The 17675-nt window shown below is 41.8% G+C and overlaps 1 protein-coding gene across 5 annotated transcripts in view; it reads right to left on the reverse strand.

Moving 5' to 3' along the window:
• The window catches only part of ppfia2 (PTPRF interacting protein alpha 2), a 164687-nt gene extending 152407 nt beyond the window's left edge, over positions 1-12280 (reverse strand). For 2 of the 5 annotated variants that reach the window (XM_058624467.1, XM_058624462.1), the window contains exons 1-2: positions 11675-12279; positions 2072-2327 (exon numbers count right to left, since the gene is read on the reverse strand). In XM_058624467.1, the coding sequence (XP_058480450.1) occupies positions 2072-2320 (249 nt within the window). In that variant the 5' untranslated portion in view covers positions 2321-2327; positions 11675-12279. Of the gene's footprint in view, positions 1-2071; positions 2328-11674 lie in introns of all 5 variants that reach the window. The other 3 variants (XM_058624464.1, XM_058624463.1, XM_058624465.1) reach the window with 2 other exon arrangements.
• Positions 12281-17675: the final 5395 nt, after the last annotated feature.

The raw sequence follows: 17675 nt of genomic DNA on the forward strand, positions 1-17675 counted from the left end.
TGTTAACGAAGTGACTCTGTATAATTACCAAGGCCTGACAAACCTCTTCACAAACCATTAGTGTAATGTTGACATCACACAGGCCGATGAGACTCCATCACATTAATTAATGGCATTGTTTGTGCCAGGATGTTGCTATAGGAGGATCCCCATCACTGGAGTGACATCTAATTTAAGGCGAGTGCCAGGAAGAGCACCAGAGGAGTATGTCAGCTCTGTCGTTACGCAACGACAGCCAATACATCACGACGACGCAACAGAGACTCCGCTGCCAGTGGACATCAGTGAAATTGTCTGATAATGGAAATGTTATTTCACGTCGGAGAGGTGGGAATGTCTGGAGAGAGGAGGACCAGCCTCTGATTTGTTATTCTAACGAGAACGGGCTGGAGAAACATTTTCAAATGTGTGACAAGAAAAGGTGAGATTGATGTTGCTTTTCTGTTGTATTCGGCGCGCGTGTGTGCAGTGAAGAAAAGAAAATCACCTCAAGTAAAAAAACCACATAAATAAAGTTCAGTCAGAAACAAAATAAGCAATCTGCTTTGTTTAACTTCCTAATTTGGTTTGAATAAACATCATCGTTTCCCTTTTCTTAGCGAAAAGTATACACTTTCTCTCATTTATTTCTTTATTATCCTTGTTTTATGTCACTGCGTGGCTTATTCTATCCATGTTTCTTATTTGCATGTATGTATTCCGACCTTTATCTTATTTAATTGCTTATTCTATTCTTATTTTTTTTAGTTAATATCCCCAGTGTGAGTTCAATAAAGTCAAATGTAATCAAAATGTCATTTATTTATTTATTGATCTAGGTGTTACAAATGTAATTTGAAGTTTGTCAACCATTCTCATGTTTTGGTGTAATATACAGAATATGCAGTACTATCAACAGTAGATTTAGTCCACTGTGTTACTTGTCCACAGTTTTAGACAAATCCGGGATGAGCATATTTATAACATCCCAACACTCACTCCTCAGCTACCCACCGCGCCACAGAATGAAGAAAGTGTAAGTCGGTTAATTCAAATGATCCCAAAAGCCATGTGGAACGAGAACAAGCAGAAGAAGGAGAAGAAGAAATTGAATTGGTTTTCTGGCCGGATTAGTTCGAAAATGAGAATTTTAACACTTCATGCCCCGCTCTGTAAACCTTAATGTGAGATGACACAAAGGCTAATGTGAACATGGTGTGTGTGTGTGTGTATCTTGATACTGCGACCTCTTTTTTTTCCAGCAGCAAACCTCCAGAGTTCTCCGGAGGAATGAAAGTGGCCAGAGCATGTGACTGGAATCAAAGTCACAATTCCTAACACATCCACTGTATTGGCCGCATAAAGAAGCTCCTTCATCTACAAGCACGGGGGGGGTGGGGGGGGGAGTCCATGTGATAATTGAACACCAGTCCTCCAATGTTTGAAAGAACTCAAATTCACATTAAAAGTACTCGCATTGATTCGATTTGAAAAAGAATGAGAGTCACAAAACTCTCACTAAGAGTATTTCATACTTCTCATTGTCTGTGATTTACTTCTAAAAGGAGAAAAGATCTTACACAGTCCTTTAATGAAGCACCTGTATCTCTCTTCCAACACCATGCACAGAATCACATATACACTTAGTGTGTCAATACACACAAACCAATTATTCCAGAAGACATGACACGATTGCCTGCTATAGACATGGTGTGCAACACGGATCTAAAAGAAACATTATTATTATATCTACTGAATCATAGACCAGGACTTAAGTTAGTATGGAGGATAAACTGCAGTAGTAGGTCATAGGTGTCCACAAACTGAGATACTCAAACAACTTTGAACGTCTCTCTCACAATAAGGCGTAGGGCGACCATTTTGGAGCTGCAACCCAAAGGAACAGCTACGATTGTCTCACAGAGGGGACTATTAACGCAACAACAAACCAGAAGGAAGGTTCAAAACAACTGTGTCCCTTTTAATTCAACAGTTTCACTGCAAATGAAACGGAAATCCCCAAGTTCCACAACTCCAAATCTGTCCAAAAGCAGCAAAAACCATCAGAAAAAGTGGTGTTGGTGTGACTTACCTGTGGCAGGGCGGAGCTGAGCTGGCGCTGCAGTGAGTCGCGGTCATAGATGACGTCCTGGAGATGTTGCTGGGACAGTCCCAGGCTCTCCTGGGTCTCCCTCAGCGTGTCCAGCAGCCGGTCCCTCTCGTCCAGCATGTTGACCATCAGCTGTTCAAAGTGAGAGTCCGGGTCCGAGGAGCTGCTCTGCGAGCCGCGCTGGCTCAGCGCCGTGTCCTCGCTGATGGTGGGCATCACCTCGCACATCATCTTGGCTCTGCCAGCGGAAACGAGGAGGTGAGTGTTTTCAGGTCAGGACTTTATCCAATTACACTTGTTTCTCACGATCAGAAATAATATTCAGAAACATTTACCAAGTTTGATATGCATATAATGCCGTTGTTTCATAAATAACACTTTACTTTACAAGATTAATGCATGTTCAATGTAATTTAAACACATTTATGTATGATCATGGGTCGCAAAGGTCAGACGCTGTCTTTTGCAGTAACACTGCAAATGTAACCATTGTGTGACTAAGAAAGGACACTCTGACATCTCTTTTTTGAATTCAGACTTAAGGGAAAATCTGAGATGACACAAGATTTATAACAAAAATTGAAAATGTTTATCTGCTACTACATGTGCCAACGTTTAGCCTACGTGTGACTGGGCTTCAAGTAGCTGGAACTAGGCTAAATGTCACCCCGGTGGTTCAGAGCTGCAGTGGATGTCTTGGGAGGCTGGGCTGTTTGCCCTAGATTTTATGCATGTGCTGTGTAATGGGCCAGCCAAGATCAAGTTGCATAATACACCATATCTATACTGTAGCGGAAATGTGAAGCCATATTCCAGTTTACACCCCCGAGGGACGACAGAGAGCCGTGTGTTGAAACAACGCGGTGATCCTTTTAAAGGACCGCCACATGCTGAGTCATCTTTGAAAGATTACCAAAATACAAGTGACTCTTTGAGTTCTCAGTTTTAGAAATCTATGTGAACAGAACATGTTTAACTTAGCTTAGCACAGACGCCGCAGGCTAAGGGCAGAATTGAATCAAAACAGAAAAGAACTGTACATACTAATAAATTACTAAAACAGGTTATTAGCCATTTGACTAGCATCATAATCATCAACTTATTAAAATCACATGCTAACGCACTAGAAAGTAAAATGACCTGAGTTTTAGTCAGTGGTGTATGAAGCTAACATCGTCAGAGCCTGCAGCTAACTGCTCGATGAAGCTAATGACAAAATTAAACACAGGATGAGGTTTTTTTAAACACAAGAAATTGTGAGCGAATGTGACACATTTTAAGTTGTTGGACAACATGAATTAGATTTAATGTTAAGCTTGTTGAGCCAAGTTAAAAACAAGCGTATGCCTTATGAGCTAATCTCTCTCTTTATAGTTAACAGTTTAACTATAATCTTAACACTTAGCCACGCGTTATGTGACGCCACATAAAGCCCAGGTTTATTTAGGTATAGCTTTCAACAACTCGTTGTACAGAAATTGGCCCCTTCTGGGTGGGTTATACTGGCAGGTCTGGGTCTCAGCATGTTCTGGCAGTGGACTGGGGTCTCCAGTCGTCTCCAGGCACGCGGCCAGACCCCCATCAGCTCATCATTCAGCCACCGTCCGCTGCCGTTTACATCCCGGTGGCCGAGCCGGCGCGCAGCTTGGCCGGACGAGCTGCACATTGCCAGCCTTCGCTTAGAGAGCGAGCAAGCCGGAGGACAGAGTGGGACGTTGGTGGTGCATTCTAAGTAGATGGTGGTGGTTTTGTTCCTAATATGGCTCAATAGATGTGAGGCAACAGAGAATTAAGGAGATGCTGCTGGTGTGCATGTGGATTTAGCATCAAGCAGTGGAAAAGAGAACTTGGCGGACAAATCCTTCACAATTTAGCATTTTCTTTCTGTTTGGAGGACTCAAACTCACTTAATATTCAGTTATAATGAGTTATTTCTGTATGGTTTTTTTTATTCATAGATTCATTTTGCATCATGAATACCTTCATATTGTGAACTATTTAACGTTCCATATCAAAACAAACACTTTCATTTTGATATTATGCAAAATATCATCATTTTTCTCAAAAAGTTTGACTTGATTGGCCCCCTTCTGACCAAACTATACACTCAGTAGGCCCCAGGCCATTTTAGTCGGAGACCACTGCCCAAGAGTGTCACTGAAGGGCGCTACAAGGCTTTTGAGACATTTAAGTTAGCGTACTGTATATGGTTCCTTTCCCATCTAGGGTCGTAGTTTGGATATCCACCGAAGTATCCATTTATAGTCACAAGTTAGTGATTTCTACATCTCTTATGAATGGATTTTTCAGTGGATTTTAAAAACACTCCACACTTTGTCCCCCGATGCACCAACAAAGACATGCAGGGACACACTGATTATTTCTTATTTCTCCTTGAAACTGTGAGGAAAACAAAGTGCTCTGAGGATGTTTTTCCCCCGCCTCGATGCACACACAACCCCCGTTTTGTCCTGTTCCTGTACTTTATGCTTTGATCGCGCCGTGACCGCCCTCCATGAATCATTTCTGCCGTCTATGAAAAATCAATAGATACGGAGGGTAAGTGCACTGACTGATCTGCTATTGGACGTACGAAGCGGCCCCGCCTGCCTGTGAAACCGAAAGCCGACCGTATTGTTCAATAAAACATTTATCTGCTTAATTGTGCCATTCAAAAGGCATCAGATGTGTCTCTTTAGTTGAACTTTAGATTTAGACAGAGGGACGGAAATAAATCCTGTCTATTAACGATGATAAAGAGCCACCGCTTCCCCCAAAATGCCCTTTACTGTGGCCAAAATCTGCTGCTCGGTGTTTTGGAGGGCATATTTGAGCAGCAAGTCTCTTTAGTGGAGTGCTGGCGGGCAGGAGTGATGACAGGTAAGAGTTACTGTGATCCTCTTGAATGGATAAACACTCATCAGCCACAGTGGGCAGTGTGAAGAATGTGCAGCCGGAGAGAGAGCTCTTATTAACCAGCTGGGGTTTGCAGATGTCTCGGTTGCAAACACCGACAAAAGCCACCTCCTCACAACTCAACAGTCCCTCCGACCTCCAGCTTTTCACGCAGGAAAAAAGAGAGCGTTATGATAAAGCCACAGCAGGAAATCTGCTCCACAATTTCATCAGCATGTGCGTTTTTATGTGCGTCTGGATGATACTCTCCGAGAGAGAAATTGGCACTTGTAGTAATAGACCTAAGAACGTTCTACAAACAGGGTGAATCTCGGTGAACTGCGACCGGTTAAAGATGTTTAACGTGAGGCTAAAATTATGCAGGAATAACAGGAAGGGAGGGAACAACGGCACACGAAATGCACACACATTGTGGGACTCGGAAGCGATGAGGAACGCTCAGACATTCAGACGAAGGGAGACAGGCGGGATCATTGGGCTTTGCTCCATGAGCCAGATGCCAATCAATGAATTATTCAGGGAGGGTATAGGAGTGAGGTTCTCTCCCCAATCAGTGCAACAAATCAGCAGACCTTTGTTACTGCATATAGCTTCACCCAACCTTGGAAAACCTTGGCTGCAGACTCAGGTGCCCAAGACTCGGAAAAACAAACTTACAGAAACATAATATTCTAAATCTGCACTTGGTACCCAAATTCTGCAAATACAAAACACAACAAGTTTGATTTAACAGTCAACAGTCAACGCCCGTCTTAGTGTCAGACCTATGATTAATGCTTACCATATTTTGTTGGTTTGTTTCTTATCTCTGTCCTAAGGGGTTCATTCCGTGTACGTTCCAGCCAATACAGACCCCGTACGACAGGCCTCTTCGACTAACCCTTTTTAATTTTTTTCCTACGGCCCGCAAACTCTCTGTAAATCAAGCTGACTTTGTGATAAAACTCACCTCTGAGCTATTTGAAGAAGAGCAACTGACATTCAACGATGCCCGTAAACTCCGCTCGCTCTCCTCGCACAGCGCTTATTATAATGCCAAATTAATGTGAAAAATACTGTATTTGTTTGGGTTTTTTTGCCAAATATTCTGTGTGTCCCAGAACCCTAACCCACGATACATGTAAACATCTCACATCATCATTTTTTAGGGCTATGTATTGTTCTTATTTAATACTTTTAATAGATAACGCAGCGTCAATACTCGTTGGCGATAGAATTGATGATAGGAGGTGAATGTGACAGCACCGTGCCCTTTCCCTTGCATTTACACCGTAAAAGTCGGCACTGCACATTCTTAGTATGTCACCTACCAAGAAACCCATTGTTTAGATACGCGACGAATATACAGACAGACGGAAATCTCTTGCATTTCTTATCCAACCAATGCCAAAGTTAGCACTGCACACACCGGTGCTCTTAGTAACTCACTTCCCAAAGTGTGAAGCCTGTCATGGGAACTGTTTCACAGACAGACAGACAGACGTTCCTTGAACGAATAGAGCGATTAAATTGAGGTGATTTGTATAAACTCATACTTTTACACAGTTCCAAATTGGCTATAATTCAGCTAAGCAAAACAGAAAAAGAGGAGAACAATGTCAAAATGAGCGGGTGCTTACGAGTTCCCTTAAGTGGAACTGCAGCACTGTAGAGAACTGTCCTTATGGGACAGGGTGTAAATTTTGCCACTTATGTGGAATCACTACTTTTTTTCCTTTTTTTTTAACCAAAGAACAAATCAGCAAGAGGCAGCTAATTCCCCTGAATGTCTGCAGTTAATCTCATTAATGGGGACAATTGTGCGAGTAGATAAGGAGCAGCACACAAAACAGCAATATGTTCCTGAGCTGCACACGACCACGCGGGGCGAATTCAGCACTATTCACGACCGGGGGAACATCAAAAGGCACACAAAGCGCGAGCGTGTGCACAACCGGCAGAGGACCCAACATGACACTCTGTAGCTTTGGAGATAAGCTGTAGGACTGTGTACGTGTAGTGTTGGCTATTGAACGACTTAAAATTAAAACCAGCACAACTTCATGATGTGCTCAAAGCATGAATTTGTTTTCCACCTCATTAACGGAGGAGATGATCACTTAGAAATGAGTCGAACTGAGTAGTCGACCTCGTACGGTTTAAACACTTGCGATGTCACTGTTGGCAAATGACCAGTGTTGCCCACACTGAGAAGGTCTCCCAAAGATCAGCCAATTCCACAGCAGAGGGTAAACTCCCAATGTGTCGGGGCCAAGTTTGGACGAGGTACTTAAAATTAAGTTTGGGTTTCTTCATGATAGCGGGGCTAGCCTACTTGATATGGTTCTTTGCTAAAAAGCAACAAATGGGTGTTTTGTCTATGTTGGTTACTGTATGTCCTATTCAGGGGCTTGTTGGGTTGCATCACTGAAGCTGTTACATTTTGGACAGACTGTGACTGTGTTGTGGAGCTTTTGATCCAATTTGATTAGATTACAATTATCATGTCAACCATTTTGGAGTGGAAGCAGGCGGAGAGCCAAAAGCCCAACTACCAACTTCTGGCCGGAGGCTTCAATACAATGTACGACCACGAGAAAGAACTTTTCCAGTATATTGTATTCTGTTCATTTAAGATAAATAACAATTGTAGTAATGTTTGGGCGAAATGAAAAGAGAAGTTTTGGTTTGTTGTTTTGGAATTGCTCCTCTCTGATTGGATTGATTAAACTGCTACACGCTTCAAGGAATCAATACAGTATCACGCCATGATATATGGTGTGATATGAACGTACTAATCAAAATGCCTGTCGGGTTCAGACAAAAAAACACACCATCTGGTTCGCACTAGTGTTTGCTGCATAGACAGTTTTGTAAAGAAAAAAATCACCTGGTTGGAAACTCCATATAATTAGGTGTAATATTACTACATCGATGTAAGGCTCCCCGTAGCCTCATGAAACACCTCTGCCTGTTGTTGGTTGTTCAAGCTCAGTTCCTCACTACATTAAAACATGACTCCATGACCATATTGTTTTCCGACGACACTTCACTTGCAAACGCACAGGGGCTGATTACACACACACACCGCTTTGTGGCCACCAAGGGAGCTGACTGCTGAAAAATTCCACCTTTAAATAATGCCTGTGTTTGATTCCTTGGCGTGCCGCTGAGCGCAATATGCATCTGCAGGCCCTTATTGATGAGCTGGAACGGTAATGCATAGACGTTTGTGAGTCGCTCTTTCCCACTTTGGCGTCCGCGTCACGGCCCGACAGTTGGGTAAAGAGTGACACAGCATTTTTTTTTTTTTTTTGTGAATGGAAAGGGTCACAGATTGCATGGCGTGCTGAGAAGTCCCATTCATGTGGCTCCCTGCACCTTTTGACCGCCTGAGAGACCGGTCTGCCAAGAAAACAACCAATCAAGTCTACACAGCAAGCCGCTAACTCATCTTTGACGCTGCAAGGCCGACGACGTCTAGTACGATGACATTCAAGTTCAGCATGTCCTTGCAGGTTAAAGCCTCGACACGAGGCTGTGATATCTGCAGTGTAGTGTAAATTGTTTCACGCAGGGGCGAAAGGTTCCACTAAGGACACTTCTTCTCCTTTCCCCAAAGGAATTGGAGGACGGGTTCTGGGACCCGAGGTGTAGTTTTTGCTCTTAAAATAAAAATGAATTGGGTTGGTACGATGGCTCAAAAGCATTCTTATCCATTATTCATTGCTACCTCCAGGTTTTTGACTTATTTCATGGACGTTTCTTGCTCTACAAAAAAAGTGAAGTGTGCTATAATGTCGCACCTAATGCTAAAGTGGAGGTGTTTTCGCTTAGGGTTTTGTAAAAGTGGAGACTGTAATAGGTCAGACAACAGTGTGAAATACACATTTTGAACCAAATAACAAATACAGAATGGGGAAATGTCTTTTCAGATAGTTTCATATTCTCAAGAAAAGATTAACAATCACCTGCAAAAATGTTAGTCTCTTGTAGACTAAAACAATTAAACCGAATGAAACGAAAATAAAACTGCAATGAAAAGTAATTTCCCGCAATCAGTGATCAGTGATCAGTGTTTTCAGAGTGATTATCTTCAACAACATTTCCTGTTGAACAGGGATAAACGTAGATACCAAAGAATAGGACAGAAAAAGATGTCTGATTCAGGTCAGCCTCAAAAACAAAGTTGCCAAATAACATTTAACTATGATAATCTGTGGGGAATGTTAGCTAATGAAAAGCTAAATATGATTTTGGTTGAAGTGTGTAAGAAATAGTGACATCTAATGGTGAGACTGCAGAATGCAACAAACGGAAAACTCCTCCGCTAGAAAGGATGCAAACACGATCCCACTCTCTCTGCCATTTCCTCCTCATTCTTTGGTTGGTTGGTTTATGCAAGTGTAGCCATTTTTCTTTGTTTTGCGTGAGTTAGCTTTGGCTTCAAAATGGCTAAGTTTGTCTATTCGGGCTGCTGGAGAAACGTGGCGGTGCAAGCTGGCTGCCTCAGTAAAGTAAAGCCCTTATATATAGGGTGAAAGGCGGGGTCACATTCATCACAGGGCCACATCTAGAGACAAACAACCGCCCACTCTCACACCTACAGTCAACTTAGAGTATCCAAATCCCCATATTTAGGACTTTGGGAGGAAACTGGGTCTCAGAACCACTACACCAACCGTGTGACCACTGCTTTTCATCCTTAATCATTAAATGAAGTCAGCTCTCATACTGTTAATGGATCCTTGTAAGAGGACACGAATGGAGACAAGGCCGACGACCACAAAACGTTGTATTCTGTCCGTCCAATAGTGGACACAATGAGCAGAAAAAAGTGAAGGAGATAGAGGATGACATGGGTGTCGAGTTACACCCAGGCTCCTGTGGAGGCTGTGCATCAAGTGTGTGTATGTGTGTGTGTCCATTTGTCTCTGAGTGTGCTCCACCTCTGACTATGGGTGAGCCACTGCTGGCAGAGGAGGAGGAGGAGGAGGAGGTGGTGGAGGTGGTGAGGGATCTTTCTGATGTGAGTGTGTGCTCAACTGAAAATACGTCCCGCACGCACATGAAAGGACGAGCGAGAGGCAGCTCTCGCGTTGCCTTTAACGCCGGCCACACTCTCCTGCAGCAAGGTCGCATGAAGCGCCGATCGATAAAGATTGAATAAGAGAAGCGGATCGAGGTGAACAACATCAACCACAACAACAACAACAACAACAAATAACGCTGAGGCTGCAGCCGATGAGGACCAGACCAAACACTTTCACTGCATTTCACTTTCCTCTTTTAGCAACAGTCGAACTCAACAGCCCAGTCGTGGGACTAAGTTAGCAATGCCAGGATAGTGAAACTGTCAGGGACTGTTTACTTTAGAGCGCCTTAATAATCCAGATTTGCTCTGGCGTATCGATTATCGCGTTGTGCGAGAAAGGGCTGCGATATGTCACCAAATCGATATTTTTGTCCTCCTTCTGCCGCAAACCGGACGGTAAATTCTAAGCCACTGTGACCTGCCAACATTCACTTAACAGCGCTTGATACAAACGCACATGAACGTGCGTTAAATTCAGTTTATATGTGTGAAACACTTCAACGGAAACCGTGGCTATAAAACAATAAATCAAAGCCTCTGCCACAGGTAGCAGCCACTTCTCCGCAGGACACCTCGAGGCAATGAGAGCTTTGTCTTTGCACACCGTGACACACAGTATCCAGCAGTGGAGAGTATGTATGTATGAATGAATGAATGAATGAATGAATGAATGGATGGCTGACAGTGCATCCATGGAAACTCCCGCACACTTTCAATGGGGGAAAATGAAGAAACGGCGACTCTCATTCGTCTAAACCGAGCCACAAATGTTAACGTGCGGCCGTTTAACCTTCGAGCAACACGTGAAGGCAGCACCTGCTTGTATGTGTGCCATTTCATTCATTCACCCATTCATTCTTACATTCACTGTTTATGAGTAGTCATATGTGTCCCAAAGAAGGAATCACAGAGGGATTATTTTATTTAAAGATAACCTTGGTTGAGGTTTGCAGTCCCTTTGTAGTGTTATTCATTCATGTGTTCATACGTTCATTCATACAATTAAAAAAAAAAAAAAGTGTGTATGTGGGCTAGTTCATGCTCTCTCCCTGCTCACATCTCTGTAATAGGCCGGTAATGATATCGTTTACAGGAGGGGCAGCTGTTCCTCCTGTGACATCGCTTCTGTTTCGCTGTTACACACACACACACACACACACACACACACACACACACACACTGAGACTGCAGAGCATCTCCACGTTCTGTGAAATGTTAATTGGGGGGAGAATCCTTGGCTATTGTCTCAAGTGCATTACATCATTCCAGCCTCTCAGTCTGCATCCCGCCCCCCTTTAACTCTCTCCTCTATGACAGCCGGTCCTTCTCTCCATCCTCCGTCCTCCTCCTCCTCCATCATCCATCCTCCAGCTCACAATGTCATACGTGAAATCAACATGTTAAAACCACCATGGACGCATGGATGCATCTAACACAGGAGCTTCCTCCTCCTCCTCCTCTTTCCCCAGCATCACCAGAGTTGAGGATGTGAGGAGAGAAAATCACCTTGAGCCTGCAGGAGCAGGGCAATGTAGGTCACTGCAACAGCGTGTGCATGTATATGTATATATAATTATTTATATATATATACTCACAATGTATTCCTGTGCTATGAGAGCACCAGGCAACCGCAGTGTCTCCGCAAACTGTAAACGCAACACAATCCCTAGTCTTCTTCTTCTTCTTCTTCTGCCGCTGCTGCTGCTGTTTCTGCTTCTTCAGGGGAACAAACAGGCAGCGACGCCGAGGATCCAGTGGTGAAGGTGCGGCTGCTCCAAGCCGCTGCTGCCGCTGCCACCGCTGCTGCCGCTGCTGCTGCTGCTGATGATGATGATGATAAAGATGGCATCACCAAAAATAAAAAACAAACTCGCGAACAAAAGAGCGCGGATGGTCTCCACCATCGGACGCGGAGGTGACTGTCAGTGACATCTGATTTCCGGGGGGCAACGCACACTGACACACATGGAGAGACGAGAGACACGCGCGCGCCGAGCGAGCGACGGAGAGAGGGAGCGCACACACGCACTCGCACTCGCTCTCACTCTAACGCTAACGCACTTACACACACACACACACACATGCACTCACTCACACACCGGTGAGGAAATGACGGCACGTTACACATTCAGCTGTGAGAAGAAGCGGAGCTGGAAAAGACCATTATCTCACTGAGGAGGGGGGAGCGTGAGTCTTAAAGTTACAGCTGTGCAGTTCTTTATACAACTACTACTATTTCTACTACTACTACTACTACTGATACTATTACTACTACTACTATTAATACTGCTACTACTACTACTACTACTACTGATATTACTACTACTACTACTACTACTACAACTACTACTGATACTACTTCTACTATTACTACTACTACTACTGATACTACTACTACTACTACTATTACTTATACTACTACTGATACTACTAATACTATTACTACTACTTCTACTGATACTACTACTACTACTACTACTGATACTACTACTACTATTACTACTGATACTACTACTACTATTAATACTGCTACTACTACTACTACTACTATTAATACTGCTACTACTACTACTACTACTACTATTATTATTATTATTATTATTATTATTATTATTATTAATACTGCTACTACTACTACTACTGATACTACTTCTACTATTACTACTACTACTGATACTACTACTACTATTACTTCTACTACTACTGATACTACTTCTACTATTACTACTACTGATACTACTACTACTATTACTACTACTACTGATACTACCACTACTACTACTATTAATACTGCTGCTACTACTACTACTGATACTACTACTACTATTAATACTGCTACTACTACTACTGATATTACTACTACTACTAATACTATTGGTACTACTTCTACTACTACTACTACTACTACTGATATTACTACTACTACTGATACTACTACTACTACTGATACTATTACTATTATTACTGATACTATTACTACTATTACTACTACTTCTACTACTGATACTACCACCACCACCACTACTACTACTAGTAGTGATACTACTCTTACTACTACTGCTGACACTAGTGATACTACTACTACTACTACTACTACTACTACTGATACTACTACTACTACTACTACTACTACTACTACTTGTACTTTAATTTGTATTTATTTGTACAGTTAACCTACCTATTTACATTTTCAATTGTTTTAATTTACTTTATTCTTTTCTTAATCCTAATCCTATATGTGAACTTGTTTTTTTTAATTTAGTTTAATTAAGTGACATTTTCTCTACATTTCTGACTGTTTATTATAATTATTGTTATTTAAATCATCTTTATACATTTTGAACATATTTGTTATGTTATTTATAGTACTATAATAATATATATATCAAGTCGAGTAACTGACTGCTTTTGATACCAAATAATAAGTAAATAATAATTAGTAGTAGTTAAAAGTGACGGCACATGTGTGTCACTGTCCGTGGTGCTGAATCACGCTCTGTGTACTGTGTTGTATGACGCGCAGCTCGGCCCTCGCTGCGACCCACAGTCTGTAGTCGTCACTTAGATAATTACATCAGCTCTTTCATCTTCTGTGGGGAAACAATGGACAAACAGCGGAAGATCTATGGACCTGCATCTCCATCCAGAGAAATTAAACGAGTTTCCCTCGGATTCTGGGAAAACATCCATCTGGACTGACTTATCCTGTGGCTGCCAGACTGTCACCGAACCACTGTATTTAATTAACAGACATGAGGCACTAGTTTGGTGTTTTCTGCCTCATTTGTCTCTTCTGTAGTAGAAACTGAAGCTGCACCTGGGAAAATAAAACACTATCTGATGCATGGCTCTTCTTTCTTTTTCTTTTTCTTTCCCTGTTGCAGCCTCAGCTCACTTCTCCCTGCTCCTTATCTCTTATCTGATAAATAACACAGAGAGAAAAGTAGTAAAGTAGAAGTTTTCATTGTGAAATAAATGCTCCTCTACTCCTCTAAACTAATATGATTAGTGAAGATGAATGTATTTTTTTGGGGGGGGGGGGGGGGGGGTATTTTTGATATTACCCACGGTTAACACACAAGAATAAAACAATAAAGTGGTGTTGTTCGCTCCAACCCCCGCAAGCTACATGGCAGCATCAGCATGAACTTCCTTACAAAGGAAGTTCAAAAAAAAATAGAAAAACATCAGTCTAAGGGGAAATTATTATTTTTTGGTGCCATCGTCAGGCGGGGAGGGTGAACAAATTAAACTTAATCTGACCTCCAGGTCATAACAGTGACACAGAGGAAGTTCAATACCCACATTTTTTTTTATAAAAAATGTGTTTAAATGTGAGGAAAAACTGGTTCTGTGATGATATGAGCGCATATAAAAAACTAATAAGATTAAACCAAAGCTAAAATGAACACTGGAATTACAATGGCTCTCTGACCACTTTATTAGGTACACCTGTTCCACAATTAAATCAAGTTAGAAATAAAAATTAATGAATATATACAAAATATTTAATGAATCTTGATTAAAAAAAACATCCCTATACACAAAAAAAATTAATCCACCACATACATCCCTATGTAACACATAAAATGAAGTAAAACACCCCCATACACAAAGTAATACAAGCAAAAATGAATTAATCTACAGTGTAATAAATAGATTTAAATAATCATTTAATGAAATTGATTAAATTCTGATTTCCAAAAACAGGTTCAACGTTTATATGAGAGCAAGAAAAAAAAAAAAAAAAAATGCCTCTCTTCGACACTCACTGACCAATTTATTAGGTACACCGGTTCCACTGCTTGATCACAGAGGCCTTTGTGCAGACCCAATGATGATGACGCTGAATAAGGCTGTGAAAGATCACTGAGGCGAGATGGAGCAAAACCAGTCAAGGCTTTAAAAGCAGAATTTAAGAATTGTAAAAAAAATAAATAGATTGGGAGTCAGTGCAGAGACGCCAGGAGCCATTCTGCTCTTGCTTGTGAGTTCCGGTCAGCAGACGATGGTGCAGACGACATCAGTCTCCATCAGCAGGTCGCTCAAAGACCGGTGTGATTTTTCTCTTCGTCTCTTCTCAGTTTTCTCGCCCACTGATCCATTTTGTGTCAGTCTGCACTTAAACGCAGCGGCTCCATGTGTTCCTGTTGCAAACTCGTAGATCTTCATTTATTTCTGCTGTTCTCCCCTCTAAAGGTGCTTCTACCTGTGCTGATGTTGCTAAGAGACCGCTGAGGTTTTCACTGGATCCTCCCACATCGTCTGAAACACCTGCAGTGGCAAACATCTGCTTTGTTTCTTCATGTTGTGGAAACATGCTGCAAATGTCAGTGTTGGGGAGGGATTTCATCACCTGGAACATTTATTTTCACTGTAATATTATCGATTTTGCCAGTAAAAACTACCTCTCTCGTTTCCCCTGGTGATAAGAAAGACATTTTTAAGAATATAGAAAATTCATTTATAAAAGAACATCCATACATAAAGCAAATAAATCCACATAAAGTTGAAATAATTCCAAATAATAATAAAAAAATTATATACATTAAAAAAATCCCTATACACACAAATTAATAAATTTTTTTATATGTAAAAAAAAGTCTATATAAGTGAAAATGAATAAAACAGACAAAAATTAATATACATAAAAATGTGAATGAATCCCTCACAGACAATCACTATATAATATATAAAATGAATTAATATATAAAAAATATGGACATTTATATACAAAAAACCTCAATATAAACAATACTGAATTCATCTACAGTATACAGTATAATACCTGAATATTTCCAAACAATTTTTACAAAAATAATTTTTACCAAATTGATAAATCCATTTTAAGAAGAATCCATTTACAAAAATGATATTTATGCACAAAAAATATAAATAATGAATGAATCCATACAGAAAGAAGAAGAACTTACAGCCCAGTGTGAAACTTTAAACGGGTCGCAAGAATCAAAGTTTCGGTACATGTTGCAGTTTTTAAACAATCCCAATTCCTCCACAGCACTTTGTGAGAAATGAACGGAGCTGAAAATGAATATGAAAAACCACCATGAATACGTCATAATAAAACCAAACAGTCACTATTTGGACATCGTTGCCTCACTTCCTCCACCTCGCTCTGTCCTTGAAGCAGATGAACACCGAAGCGGCCGCTGAACGAGTCGAGAGCCCAAACCCCCTGTTGCATCTGGTCTTGATTGGCCAAGAGAAGGGTCCCAGTTGCCAGGCAACCATCCAGCGGTGTAGCTGACACACAGCTGCTAATGAAGCTGGGGTGTTGGGGGGTATATAGAGGGAGAATGCTACAGGACAGGGGCTGTCCGACTCTTTTTTCTCATGCTTTGCACGTACCGAGGTCGTGTTCCACTCTCTTCATACACACACACACACACACTCATTTACTTCCTCAGTGTGAGAAACATCCTCCCACGGGGGCCAGAGTGAGTCTGAGACATCCCCCCACCCACCCCCACCTCTTACACCTCCACCATCCCTCTCATTGCCCAGTGACTAATATTTACACAGTGGAAGGAGGGAACAGCACGACATTCAGAGTGTTTTTTTAAAAAAAGATTCAGAGGTGTAAAGACACAGATGGCCATCCATCACGCAAACGTGACGGCGGCAGAGCGGAGTGTCGATCGCTGGCTGTCTACAGAGTCTGCAGAATCACTGCCGTGCAAGGGTCTTCATGTTTCCAGACATGTTGCTTAAAAATCTTATTCACACACTGTGTCCAGTAATCTTCACATTTAGGAGCAGGACACTGTGACTGTGAGTGCATTTAAGGAGAAGCAGTTCCAGATTTAATTACAAATGGACAAAATCTACCATTGGATTACCCCGGGGGGGGGGGCAAGATTCAAATTTGAACCTCAAAAACCCATTTATAACGCGTAATATGACCATTTACAGTTTGGTAAAGGCTTTCGCTGCGTCCTTCCCCGTCTTAGTTTTAATTTTTCTGAAGCGAAACCCTTTTAGTGTCTTCCGAGGACAGACGTCTGTCCGCGTGAGCCCTCGTCGCCGAGGATAACCCTGTCGCGTCATGTCTGACAGGTCCGGCGCTCCATGAATCTTCTCGCTTGGGAAATAAAATTTAAAAAAAACACGACAGTTGGGTCTCTCGATGGATAAGAACCTCCCGTCAAGGTCTCTCAGCTTTCCTCTCTGGGCAACAACTGATTGATGTGGTCCCATTAAGGTTTTATGAGGCCAATGTCAAAGGGGGTCTTGTACCTTCAGCCGTCACCTGGGTCTGGTGCATCATGGGACAGTTGTGTTGTGAGGAAGATGTTGAGCTTCAGCGTCAAACACGCACAATACAAAAGGATAACACACAATGAAAAAATGATTGGAAATATGACTTTTTATGGATTTAAAGAACGCAAGTGCACCACTCAACAACATATATCACATTAGTCGTCTTGTTTTAGTGCACAGGTGTTACATATTGTCTCTTTAAACTGCCAATGATCGCTCATGTCGAAGATAAATCCACAAGTGTCCACGTCCCGCTGCTTTTCTGAACAATGCACGATTTCCCTCCAAATTGCTTTGTGCTCTCCGTCCTCAAAG

This window comes from Solea solea, chromosome 3 (assembly GCF_958295425.1).
Source record: "Solea solea chromosome 3, fSolSol10.1, whole genome shotgun sequence".
Classification (NCBI taxonomy): domain Eukaryota; kingdom Metazoa; phylum Chordata; class Actinopteri; order Pleuronectiformes; family Soleidae; genus Solea; species Solea solea.